Raw genomic sequence first — 13,591 nt, 5'->3', positions numbered from 1 at the left:
TTTCATATTAAACAAGTCTGAGAGTAGTAAAGGTGATTATCAATTAAATCCTGTTTTCCATATCCGGATGAAACATATGAAAAAGAAAGTGACCTACTCACTGATTCAATATTCACTAGCACAACACCGAGCAATTATCATCAAGTAACCAAAGAGTTACAACACATCGTACGAAAAAACCCAACATCACAGTTCCCAAATAAATGCAAAGTTTAAAACCTTAAAAACACACAGACTGTACAACATGTATACATGGTCTACACTCTACAGCAGACTGTAAACTCAGCTTGATAGTGGTCATAGATTCTGATGGTAGCGAACAAAACAAGTTTCAAGTGATGACTGGCACAAGCAGTTGTGAGCCAGCGAAGCCAAAGCAAAGACCACGCTCGCTGTTTAATTTAAGTAATTCACATTAAGGTAGAGCTAAGCAATAGCCCCAAAGTCCAGACAATGTTTAATCAAAACAGAGCACCATGCAATATAATGAGTGTTAATGCTTCTATGTGAATAATTTAGTTTTCGTTTTTAAAAAACATGATCTTTAAGCAAATCATATGCTGACTTATTGCTTAATTTCAAAACTCTTATGTTTGAAAGATCCCAAAATACTATTGAAACCAGACCATTATGTGGTATAAAACCAAAAAAAATTAACAATGGTTTAAAAGTTTTTTAAAAATTGCAGTGCTCAAAGCAACTGCTGCAGATTTTATCCAGCGCCAGAGATTCTCCAATTACGTTCAATCTAAGCTGTGGCTGATCAATGATCCAATGTTTTTATAGAAAGGGTTTTCTTAACGGAATCATGCAAAAAATAGTTTATCTGGATGAATTCTATCATCTGAATGATGACAAATTTGCTTATTTCTGGAAGTAAAAAACAAACAAACAAAAAAATACATTTAGCATGCGTTATCAGAACTCGCATATCAAAGTCAGAACGGTTTCGTATGATTTAAAGTTGATTCATTTTATCCACATCATGCAACTTTACATCTAAGAGCAAAGCTAGCAGTGGAGGATTTCATTCAACTGTTGGTACCAGTTTGGAACACTCACTCCCGCCTTGATGAATGTCCAGCGGTAAGTTCCCGGCTTTTGTTTGGCTGTTCTGGCCAACGCTTCTGTATGTTAGTCACAGTAAAAAAAAAAAGACGTACTACAGTTAAAAAAACATGATAATAAACAAAGAGGAATAATAATTAATACTGCCCAAGTCCTGTCCGCGAGGTGTGGGGTTTTACAGTGAGATCTCCTGAGCAGGAGAGAAACAGATCCTGGTCACAGGCGGAGAGTCCTGCTGAGAGACGAATGGAGGGAGGAAAGAGAGGTGGAAGGAAGGATGGATGGGGAGTCATACAATTACAGTTAAACGCTGGCAATTAAAACATCTGTCCAGAAAAAAGTGCCATCAAGTCAGCACAATACAGAGTTTACCATTTGACTTGAATGTATTTTTGTGTTAAGTAATGAACTATGGAGGACAATGTGAGTCTATGTCCTGTGCAAAAAAGAAATTAAATAATAACTTGTACAAAATCCAAAGTCTTGAGTTTTTTTTTTCTCTTTTTGGGGCATTTTCGGCCTTTATTTTTACTGGACAGATGAAGACATGAAAAGGGGAGAGAGGGGGGAATGACATGCAGCAAAGGGCTGCAGGTCGGAGTCGAACCAGGGCCCGCTGCGTTGAGGAGTAAACCTCTATATATGGGCACATGCTCTACCAACTGAGTTATCCGGGCGCCCAAATTTATTTCATTTTTAATGTTTCTTATGACAAAGAAGCTACTTGTGAGACACTGCGATTGTTGTTTTTAACTCCTAGCTCTATTGGAAAGAGTGAATTTACAAAACTAAGACTACTGCAAGGGAAAAGCCATTATTTTTCATTTTCTTTGGTTGGAAAACTGTGCCATACCTTGGAAACCTTTAGCGCTTTGTCCTTCTTCAAAGTTAAGTCTGGGTTTTTCACCACCAGCCCCGCCTTCCCCAACACAGGACCATTTAATGGGCTGTTCACCTAAAATATAACATCATATGACAGTAACAGATAATTAAAATGTTGGGTCATCTGCTAATTTTGTAGATGGACGAAACTAGAAAGAGAGAACTCTCATTCAAACACAATGTCAGAGCCAAAAAAGGCGATAACACAAAGTAAGTAGTCACCATGAAGATAGAGTACAACAGAAATATAAAGTGCATTGGATATTTTGGATTCTCTCTCTCTCTCTCTCTCTCTCTCTCTCTCTCTCTCTCTCTCTCTCTCTCTCTCTCTCTCTCTCTCTCTCTCTCTCTCTTTTTTTTTTTTTTTTTTTTTTTTTTTTATATATATATATATATATATATATATATATATATATATATATATATATATATATATATATATATATATATATATATATATATAAAAAATAAATAAAAGAAAGGCTTACCCCTTGCCACCTGGCGTTCTCTTTACCAGGTTTTCTTTCTGTCCTGGTGACAATATCAGGGGAGATGTGTTTGAGCCGCCTTTCGGCAGTCAGCTGCTCACCACGAGCTTTTCTCTTTTATCGGAGCATCAGGTGGGAAAAAACAAGTTGTAAAAGGTAAGTTTAAATCAGAAAATATATGTCATGTTGAGTTTGAGCAGGTTGGCAAAAATGTGCACGTGGTAGAGCAGTTTACCGATAAGCCCTCACAGGATTTCTATATAGCAAAAGATTTCCCCAACCGCTTTCCAGCTGCGGAAATATTCAACATGAAGAGCTATGCCGTATAATTCGGCAAAATTAGCTTTTCTTTACATTTTAAAGAAAAACCAGATCTTCACAGTGACTGACCAGCTGTCAGAAGAAGTGATGACATGACAAGAGCAAGCAAATGTTTGCATGCGTTAGGCTAGAACCAGCAAATGTTTACTACATATTTGATAAGATATATAAACGACACATTATAAAGTTTGATCTGGCATCATTGATCTGGTGACTAAATCACGCCGACTAATTATTTGAGCACTAATTTAAATTGCGAGCCAAAAACAAAGTGGTTGCTATAGCAAATATGGCCCCAACAGCCTAGCCTTTCAGCCTTAAAAAAAATAGTTTAGTACCTTGATGAGGCCACCGAAGGAGCGGGAACGCGGATGTTTCTTGCTGGGAGCTGGGAGGAGCAGGTGCTGCTCTTTAGTAGGCGTCTCTGATGGATCGGATGTCTGCTTGACTAACTACACATAAAAGGGAAAAAAAAAAACTTTAAAAAGACTTTAAACACACAAAGTGAATTGCATTCGGGAGGATCAACAGCAGAAGAAGCTCAGTTTCTACATGCATCAGCCAGTTGAAATCTAGGACTGTAAAAAGACCCTGAGGGGAACCTGTCGGACGAGTTTCTTCTTCTTGGCGGAGTCTGGCATGTTGTGGTTGACGTGTCTGAAGAGCTCCTTCAGAGCCTCTTCTGTGTATTGTTGAGCCGGTGATTGGAACTGCTCCTGAGAGCTGGGGCCTTGAACGGCCGTCCTCTTCAGCGGCAACACGGTCCGCTGAGCAGGAGAGCTGCTCGCCGCCAGCAGATCCAGCTCATCCTGAGAGAGGAGAAGGCTGTCAACTTCAAATGCAATCTATTACACATGTGTGAGCAGGCAAAATGACGGTTTATGATAAAAAAATTAAAAAAACGCAGCATTTGGCTTTGATCCCCATATTGTTTGCAGCATAGCGACCCACACTTGCTGAAATGGTCGTTGTCCTTCACTGCCCCAAAATATATGGAATACTATCACTGTTGCTGAATATTTTTCACACTCCTTTTAATATAAATGCGGTTTCTCTATTTACCAACACTTGAGGTATTAATCTACTTCAGGGGTCACCAAGTGGCAGACTCCAGTCCAAAACCGGACCGCAGGAGGCGTCCATCCGGACCGGGAAGCCTTTTGACACAACTGGGAAATATATATAAGTTATATGGGTATTTATCTTGTCAAAAAAGGAATTTTTCACAGGCAGAACGAGGCCAGCTCTGTAGAGCTGTATGGGTCCTGCAACTGTTTGTTACCGTTGATAGGTTGCAAAAACATGCAATCACCTTTAAGCTACGAAACTTGAACTTCTATCTTTAAGTGATTATTAAGTGCAGATCAGCCTAAAAAAACACTATTTAGTTTTCCTTTTGAGGAAGTTTTATTTTTAGGGACTGAAGGGAATATTTACAAAGCAAATTTAGATACGATGGATTTATGGCACTTTTTATTTCATCATACGTTTGTTCATAATAGGCAGCGTATTTTTGCATCTTTGAGTTTAAAAATGTTGACTAAACTGATTCCTTTAGTATTATGATTATTATTATTAGTAGTATATATTTGTAGGTATAGAATTCTTCGGACTCGCAAAGGGTTGACTTACTGGACCTCCTGCAATTTAAGATGAATACCCCTGATCTACTTTCAATTAGTTAGATTTGACATTTAGAATGTTTTCACAAAGAGAATCTATGAATTAAATGCTATTTTAACAGCAGGGGAAGTGAGGACAAACTGCTTAACATGGTCTGGTGGGTATATGTTGGAAAGGTGGTGCTGTGATGTGACCTCCCTCCACTAACCTTGGTCTGCAGAGCCTTGGAGCCAGTGAAGTGCACTTTGGCATATTCCCGCAGGTAGACTGGAGCCTGGACAACACGCAGCAGACACCAGTCACATTTTATGTACCTAGAGCACAATTTGTTTCTGTGCATCATTCTCAGAGTATTAAAGAATAATAAGAACAACAACAACAACAACAGTAATCACCCTGAAGAGTTTCTGCGAGTGTTTGATGAGGAAGGCCATGCTGTTGTTCAGTTTCTTCAGATTGTCTTTCAGGTCACTGGCTGTCATCTGGAACAAGAGGGAACAGAAGTCAGACAACACCCAGTCACTTAAAGAGATTCAGAGATTTTTGACCACTATGGGGCAAAAAGACAATCTCAACTAAAGTGAGTTTCATCAAAAGATAGCAAAGAATATGTTGTATCTGTTTTTCATTTTCTTGTCTGTGCTATATAAGGCATTTTATTGCCATATTCACTAAAGATAGCAGCATGCTTGCTGTCTGGCACAGCATCTTTTTTTTTTTAATACTATCCCTGGGGGTGACGAAATTGAACATTTTCAAATTCTACACAGAGTGGCTTTAAGGATATGGTGTGAATATATGGCCGTTTTTAGGCAATTTTCTTAAGGGTGAATGAATAATTGTGGTGAACAATCGTGCTCCCAAATTGAGCAAAATATTCTAGATCCCTTCAACCGTAGTCATGTAGTTATAAACGACAAATCTTACATGTCTGGGCCAAAGGACATGCGGGGCAAACATGAGGGCCAGGTTAAAGGCGGACATCTTGTTCTTGTCCTGCTGCTTGGCAGTGTGGTAGAGCAGGTCCAGCAGGAGTTTCAGCAGTGAGCGGTTGGCCTGGGGTAACAGCAGGAAGAGGAGCTGCAGGGCCTCTATCTGACGCTCCTTGTTGGGTAACGCAGTCTTGTTGCCGTGTTCGTCAAACAGAGTCATATCTGGGAGAGGGGCATGGGTGGAGGAAGTAAAGTCATGAATAGATTTACTAAAATCACAAAAAAAGGTGTTGTCATTTTCCTTTTAAGCAATAGCCCATGACAAACAATAAAAAATAAATCATTTGCATTTGTGACATCTTGACTGGCGCATTTCAGATGTCCTGCTTTTTTAAATATGCAGCATTTTAGGTTTAATGTGGAGCAATCATTGCTGCATCTTTAAAAGTTTAACAAAACGTGTGACTGTCTGTGTGTGTGTGTGTGTGTGTGTGTGTGTGTGTGTGTGTGTGTGTGTGTGTGTGTGTGTGTGTTGACCGTGTGTGTGTGTGTGTGTGTGTGTGTGTGTGTGTGTGTGTGTGTGTGTGTGTGTGTGTGTGTGTGTGTGTGTGTGTGTGTGTGTGTGTGTTCCTACCAGCTATCTTGAGGTGTGCGTGGAAGTGTCTGTGTGTGAGCAGGGGCTCGGGCAGCTCTCCCAGGAAAGTCTTGAGCAGCGTGGCCACGTCATTGGGGTGAAAGTCCCCAGACTCCAGGTCGACTTCGGCCCCGCTGTTGAGGAGCTCTTTCAGGGTCTGCTGGCGAACACTGTTCCCCGGCACCCGAAACAGACCCTCTACGTGCAGATCTGAGTGCGTAGAGTTTAGTTTATTCAAGTATCCTTATTAGAAGCACACGTATTTGCCTCTGGTCTTCCTGGGGGTCCTGAACAAGAGCAGGTAGGAACCAGCAAGTAAAAACTTCTGACATCTGATAATTCCAAACCAGTTTGGGCTACTTATTTGTGTGCTCACTCATTCTTGGAATTTGTCTTTTTTATTCAAGCTAAAGAAGAAAACATGACATGCACGCTACTCCAAAACAAATAGGTAAAATACTATCCACATTCATCAGTAGTAGGACGGATTGCAGGCAAAGGTTTGTTCATTGTTCAAAACAAATCATTGGTGTTATGTCAAATTCCGAAATTTTCAGAAAATGTTGTTCTTCCCCAGCAAACAGTTAATAATGTTGCTTTTCAAAGTTGCCGGGAATGCAGATGTAAAAACAACTTTTATTATTTAGAGGACTCACTTTTGCTGAGGTACTCAATGAGCTGGTAGATCTGGGCAATGCTGCTCTCGGTCAGCGTGGTTCCAAACAAAATGCCTTTATCTGTTAAAGTATTACAAGAGATGAGAGTGATGGATATAATCAAAAGTTACTGAAAGAGCTCTTCAATTTTGACTATATGAGACTTAAAACCATGCAGTCCCATCACAGACGGGCAGCGCAACACAGGTTTAAAGCTGACATTACCACTAAAGAACAAGTCTGATGGCATCTCATACGCCACATTGAAAAACCTATACATAAGATCAAACAGGCTAGAAAAAAAAAGCAGGTTGGCCTGTGTGTATTTAGTGTCAGCTGTTAAATTCCACTGTTAAAAATAGGAAATGGACCTGAAGGGAGGCAAGTTCAAGTTCAAGTTCAACATCATCATCATCATCATCATCATCATCATCATCATCATCATCATCATCATCATGTATGCTCAGCCCAGGATTAGATAGATAGTCATAATGCAAACATCTGTAGCCTTATGTCTTGGTTTACTAGGATTACTTCAGTTATACCTTACTAATTGAGGTTGTGTGATTAAGCTATATCAGAAACGGTGTTAAAATACATATTTTGGTGGGAACTTTTCCACTATATTGTTTTGTACTGTTGCAAAGTTGTATGATTATTCATGCAATAGATAGGATTTAATTAGCACTTCTTAAAGCACTATTTCTGTTGTAATGTAACATTTAAGTAAAAATTCATGCATCCTTGCATCTGATGTGAAGGCCAAGAGAGTGGGATAACATGCAGGATCAAACTCAAACTCTGTCCCCCGTTGATTGAGGCATGACTCTGACTGTGGTCTCTGGTGTGCTCTGTGTTACAGTGATACAGGGTCAGAAAAACTGGGGAGGGACTTACACCCCTATTAAGATCTGTGCCATAGCAAGATCAACAGTGGACGTACGCTGCAGCTACACATACCCATCCACAGGAAATGATCTTCCTACAACAGTTACAGAAACATTGTGGTTCATTAAAAAGGCAGTGATTTTGCACCAGTGGATCAGACAACAGATGCAGAGTACGACGGGCGTGTATCACAGTATCCCTGTGAGGAGAACGGCTGAACTCAGAGAATAAGAGACCATGAAGACTATATAAAAAGGGCTTGAAAGCTCACGCAAAGAAGTGAAGAGTATTTTACTTGTTTGCCACAGTTGTTGGACTACAAAAGGCATGCAACAAAATCAACAAAGCCTACAAACTAATGACAAGTTTACAACTGGATATCTGTTGGGAGTAGGCCTGTTGCAATATGCAATAAATCAATTAATCGCATGATAAATAAAAATGAGCTCGATCATTGTTAAATGGAAATTATCGCGGCCGGAAAAATTTCCATTTTATTTATTGTTTTTGACTGCGTTTGTTTTTTATTCCGGTGCATTTTTTGTTAACAGAGACTGATGGTCCATTTTATTTATTGTTTTTGGTTGTTTTGTTCATTTATTGGGGATATTTAAAATGTCTTCCAGTTCCAGTGTTAAATAAAAGTGTATTGATCTTTGAAAAGGTGTACCTGCATTATGCCATTATCATTACATTAGATGAAAATGGTCTCAGAACGACAATATTATCGTTTATCGCAATCATTTCGGGGACAATTTGTCATCCAGCTAAATTTGTTATCGTGACAGGCCTAGTTGGGAGGGTATTTAGGTGAGATTCTATCTCATATGTTTACATACATCTTATAGTAAACTTACTGGCACTTCTTACACATACAGTCAGTTATCCACTGGAACAATCCGATTGCTGCCTTAGGGCCCATTCACACTAGAAAACGCGATCCGGAGATTCCCCGCAGGTTTGTGCGGCGGTGGGAGTGTCACCTCAAGGGCCCATTTGCGTGACGTCCTGTTGTGTTATTTAACCCACCCCCTAACGTAGCACACGCAGACTTTATATTTCACAATTATTGTTTTCCGTCAGATCATTTACAGATCTTGCCATTTCTTTCTCTTTCTTCATTGAAGGCAGCTGCATTTCACAGAGATGTAAAGGAGGAAATGTTGCAGGCAACAGTCAGCTGTTACACAAACTCCTAAGCAGATAAGTGCTTGTGTTTCATTTTTTACCCTCATAGCGTAACCCTAAACTTTTTTTGTGGCAGCGATAAAGTCAGTGATGATGCAGTCAGCGTGAACACAGGCTTAATGTCTATGTTGCCTAATATCAAATTGTACACAAAAACAGAGAGGGACATTCACTTTGGCCAATTGGCTCTTGGTAATTTGTAGATGTCAGCTGGTTGACCTCTGACCTTTGCGTTTGAGGAAGTTGAAAGAGCGAAAGAAGCCTCCATTTCCACTTGTTGGGGTCTTAGGACCCTCCTCACCAAGGAGCTGTGCAAACTCTGTCCCGGGTAGATCAATAAGTCGAGTAATGTTACTAAGCACCAGCTCCAGGAAAACATCAGGGCTCTCATGGCGGAGTTTCTCCACAAAAAAGTCCGGGCTGAAGAGGACTTGTGGTCGGCCAGCACGGGACCCCCCCGGTGATTCCTCATGATTCATCACCATATTGTGCACTACACCTCTGCTGGGGAGAGACAGGAAGATTTTAAAACACATTTTTCTCGTATGGGAGAGGAAATCATACACACTTAATTATTATTAGGTAAAAACACAGGCACATAAGTCTGCTGTTTGATGGATTTGTTTACGCTTTAACAAGTAGTGGACTTTATTAGTATTAATTAGGGATCTTTGTTGTATGCCTCTGCTGAAAAGCAACAGCATTACAAATTAAAATGTGTATACACAGGATATACAGAATATGTTCAATAGCCTAAGTTAATATTACCTGATGACATAGTTAGGCATATTTTCTCCCTCCAGAGCCACAGTTGACATTTAACAACGGTTTTCACAGGCTGCAGTTCTCATAACAACTAAATGTAACTTAATGTGTAAAATCGTTATAGTGCCTCTTTAACCTCACCCCCTTCTGTGTAGCCAATTCTGACAAAACCATTAAGATCTACAACCTCACAAATTACCACAAAGTTGAAACTACACTTCTGATCATTTGAGCAAACCTTAAAACTAAACAAAGGCGCTATTGAGGTTATGTTCCTTCCTTTACAAACGTTAACGTTATGCGTGTAAAGAGTGGGTTATTATCACAGTACTGCACCACTAACCTAGCTAACGTCAGCTAAAATAAGCTAACGTTAGCTTACCAACATTTTGTTTTGCTCGTGTAACGTGAACGTTGGTTTGCCCAAACTTAGCTAGCTAACGTTAGCTAGCTATGTCAACCCATTATCGCTCAGCTAACGTTAGCTAATGAAAGCTGTGAATTCCCACGTAACTTAACTCATTTTCGAATATGCATTACAATTGTTAACAGCAATGCCTGGCCACCAAGCTGTAGCCCACTAACCTTATTTCCATCTTTGAAAGCAGCATTAACATTACTTCGCTTGAGCTGACGGCTAACGTTAGAGTGACAGCCCTTGTCAATCAGTCTCACTGACGAAATGCATGTTCACCAGTCTAAAATGTCTCAAGTTCAGCTTAAGACAAAGTAACGCTAACTCTACGTCAATGTAAATAAGAGTAAAAGGTATCATTGTTAGTCTCCATTCGTTCTTACCTTCTATTTTGTTTGTTTTCATCGACATCTTTACCTGCAGCCATGTTCAGTTTGAATCCTCCGCTGTTATCCTCAGGCCCCGCCCACGCTGTCAACCATTGGTCGCTTTTCGAACGTGGGCGTGGCATGATGTGTCTGATTTGCCCATGTCCCTTACTGTGATTGGTCGGTTTGAATTCAGTAGCTTTTGTCAAGAGGAAAACAACATCTGTAAAGTAAGCAACATCAAGCGAAACAGTGCTCTGTGCAAGTATACAACAATACCACAGTGGTGGAAGAAGTATTCACCACTATTATACTGTTTATAACACTCAACAGCACAAAATGCAAAATCACATTTCATCCCAGCAATTCAATTTAATTTTTATTTCACACATATCTACATGTTCTTATTCATGTCTCTCTCTTTTATTAGGAAAATGGAGTAGACAAAATATAGAAGTGGTACAATTCCAATGTAGAGAAAGTTACTACAAAGTTAAACTACAAAGTTGCAGAGCTACAAAGCAAAAACAGAATAAAAGAATCACAAGTACAAAACTGACTTCATTTAAAGACAAGATGTAGCAATTTTAAGTTTATTAAATGGATGGGTTTCAATCAGAGAACAAAATAGTATGATACATTCTGTCAATGATAAAGGCAACCCTCTTAAATATCTCTCTTTCTCACACATTTACACACCATTTTTCATCATGAGCTTCATTAAGAAAACTTGGTCTGTTACTAATAGAAGTGACGGGTTCAGTCCTATGATCAGGTCTCTAAAAAAAAAAAATCATCTTTACATTTGTTACGCAATTGTCTCTTAGTTTTGAGAGAGTCAGTAACCATATGAAATATTTAGTTTGACTGGATGTTTTGCAGAACAAAATTCAGTTTCATAGATGTCTTCACCTTTTGTCACAACCTGGCTCTTAAGGCCTTGACTAAGTGGGAGACATACTGTTTCAAAGAATAGATAAAGTGACTGAATTGTATAGGCCATATAACTAAACATCAAAAGGCATGACGTGTACATTAGTAGCATAGGGTGTGCATGAGGAGTGAGAATGGTGTTTGAGTGTTGAAAAATGCATAAAACAAAGGAAACAGGTGGGAAAAGGTGGAACTAATGCTGCCACGTAACAGCTGGATGCCTGCAGGAACGGAGGAAGAGAGATCAGTAAAAGAGCCTCGATGTTATAGGCTGGAAACACCGCACCCAAGTGTTACCAGAAAATAGGGGTGGGAATCAGAGGCCTCACGATACAATATCATCAGGATACTTATGTCACAATACAATATTATTGAGATTTTAAACATATTGCAATATTCTGCAATGTATTGCAATTTATTATCTTTTTTTCCAACTTCAAATGTTTCCCAATCTCAAATGATGTCCCCAAAAGGAAACTTTGTCAACATGTGTTTTACTGTATCTATATTTATGTCTATATTGTTGTCTCTATTGTACAGTATGTGTCTATATTACTATTTGTTTATGTTTACTACTACATGTCTATTTGTTGAATGTATAGAGAGTTAACACCTACCAAAGTCAAATTCCTTGTTTATGTAAGTATACTTGGCCAATAAATCTGATTGTGATTCTGAAATCTGATTCTGATCTAAAAAGATAACTTTCTCTATTTGTTCATCTAAAAACTTTTTTTCAGGTGCCCATTAAACATACTGCAAGAAAGTGTCCTACACCAAGAGAAGCATCAGGGCTCGTCCGTGGACATCTCTTGCTCTTTCTTTGCTAATGAGGCAAGCTTATATATTGCATACAAATTCTGGTTCAGGCCTGGACGTAGTCATCCCTCACAGCCCGAGGACATTACTAAAGACTCCCAGTATGCAGGTCATGTTCAGTTTTTGGGTATCGGGGGCAGTTGCTACAGAGAGAAGACTTGCCACTCTGAGCATCACTGACCTGAGATAGAACGACTCAGCCGAGTATCATTTCAAATTTAAAGCGCAACACTTTGAATGGAGGAGCAGTTTACCTGGCACAACTCTGACTGTCCCAGGTACTAATCAACACAAACTGTATTACATTTAACGCAAACACATTCACAAGACTTGTCCATATAAGATGTAGAATTGTTTTATTGTGAACCTGATAATTCATGTTTTTTCCCAACTTAAGGGACACTACAGGTGAATAGGTAAACATTTTTTAGCTAATAGATATCACCATGAAACATCCCCAGTTGATTACTGAACTTAATGCCGCGTTCCATTTACCTCGGAACTCGGATTTTCGGAGTTCAAAGTCGGAAACACGCCCCCTGACCTCAGATTTCCGAGCTCGGAACTTGGACAACCTCGCAGTAGCCCAAGTTCAAAATCCAACATGGCTGCCCCCTGTATCAACAGTTGTGAAAGCTGCAGTAACATAAAGTTATAAGCACTTCTGTCTTATTTGTGTCGTTCACACAGGCATGTTCAACTTCTATTTGTGGACATGTTGTTACGCTGTTTGCATGTACAAAAAAATCAATCAATTGGTATTGCTAACAATAGCTAACCGGGCTAGAGCTAATGAAAACAATGAAAATCAGACTTTTAAATGCAACGCATTCAACTCGGGTATGACGTCATTCCCAGCTCCGGCTTCCAAGTTCCGAGGTAAATGGAACGTGGCATAAGACTTAAGACAGTTCTTTTTTTTTATTACAAGTTTTCTGACATTCTATGTTTAAATATGCAAATGAGGCATTATCTAATGCTAACTTTTGGTGAATGTAGGAGAAATCCAAAGACGCAAATAGACAAAGTAAAGAAAAATAAGCATGTTTTCTTTCATCTAGTCTGAAAGAAAAAATGTTAAATTAGTCCAAAGTCTCAAAATTGACCGGAACATACAGTAGGCCTAAGTATTTGAATTTTATCAGCCACTAGCAATATCCACTGGAGTTTAAAATTCCACGACAGAAAGCCGAAAGGAAACAAACATACATGCATCCGGGGGAATTTCCTGCGGCACCGGAGCAATCCTGGAAGTGGAACGTCAAGGATAAAGACAAAGACTATTGCAACTCTCTTTTAACCGCCATCAACCACAAATCCTTCGCCGAGCTCAGCAGCCAGGCTTCTGTAGTGGAAAGTTTTATCTGTCATACTGATGTGTGATCTTTCTTTTAAATGTTATCGATTACTGCATGTTTTTTTTAATATTCTCATCACTTCATATGTATTTACTTTTATACTATATGATATTTACTCTGTATGATCTATATGACATTATGATATATCAGTTTAAAGGCAATCGTGGCTTCTCCTGCCTCCGTAGCACTGAAGCTGCGCTGCCCCCCTTGCTCTGAGGTAGCCTCCACACTAAGCAGCACCTGGCAGAGAGCC

The 13,591-nt window shown here is 39.4% G+C and overlaps 1 protein-coding gene across 4 annotated transcripts; it reads right to left on the bottom strand.

The window, feature by feature from the left end:
• Window positions 1-1,157: 1,157 nt before the first annotated feature.
• On the bottom strand, window positions 1,158-10,330 carry arhgap19 (Rho GTPase activating protein 19). 4 transcript variants are annotated; one of them, XM_039801002.1, is made up of 12 exons: window positions 10,244-10,330; window positions 8,907-9,181; window positions 6,605-6,685; window positions 5,949-6,158; window positions 5,310-5,536; window positions 4,778-4,864; window positions 4,591-4,656; window positions 3,362-3,568; window positions 3,098-3,211; window positions 2,439-2,552; window positions 1,922-2,023; window positions 1,158-1,303 (listed from the first exon to the last, which is right to left on the bottom strand). In XM_039801002.1, exons 1-12 carry the CDS (start codon window positions 10,285-10,287, stop codon window positions 1,244-1,246), a joined length of 1,587 nt encoding a protein of 528 aa, XP_039656936.1. In that variant the 5' UTR covers window positions 10,288-10,330; the 3' UTR covers window positions 1,158-1,243. The 4 variants fall into 4 exon arrangements, with proteins under 4 accessions (XP_039656936.1, XP_039656928.1, XP_039656943.1 ...); XM_039800994.1 differs by having other exon boundaries at window positions 8,907-9,184; window positions 10,244-10,301; XM_039801009.1 differs by having other exon boundaries at window positions 1,158-1,300; window positions 8,907-9,184; window positions 10,244-10,301.
• Window positions 10,331-13,591: the final 3,261 nt, after the last annotated feature.

Source organism: Perca fluviatilis, chromosome 1 (genome assembly GCF_010015445.1).
Source record: "Perca fluviatilis chromosome 1, GENO_Pfluv_1.0, whole genome shotgun sequence".
NCBI classification, from domain to species: domain Eukaryota; kingdom Metazoa; phylum Chordata; class Actinopteri; order Perciformes; family Percidae; genus Perca; species Perca fluviatilis.
This window is presented reverse-complemented; position numbering and strand designations above follow the sequence as displayed.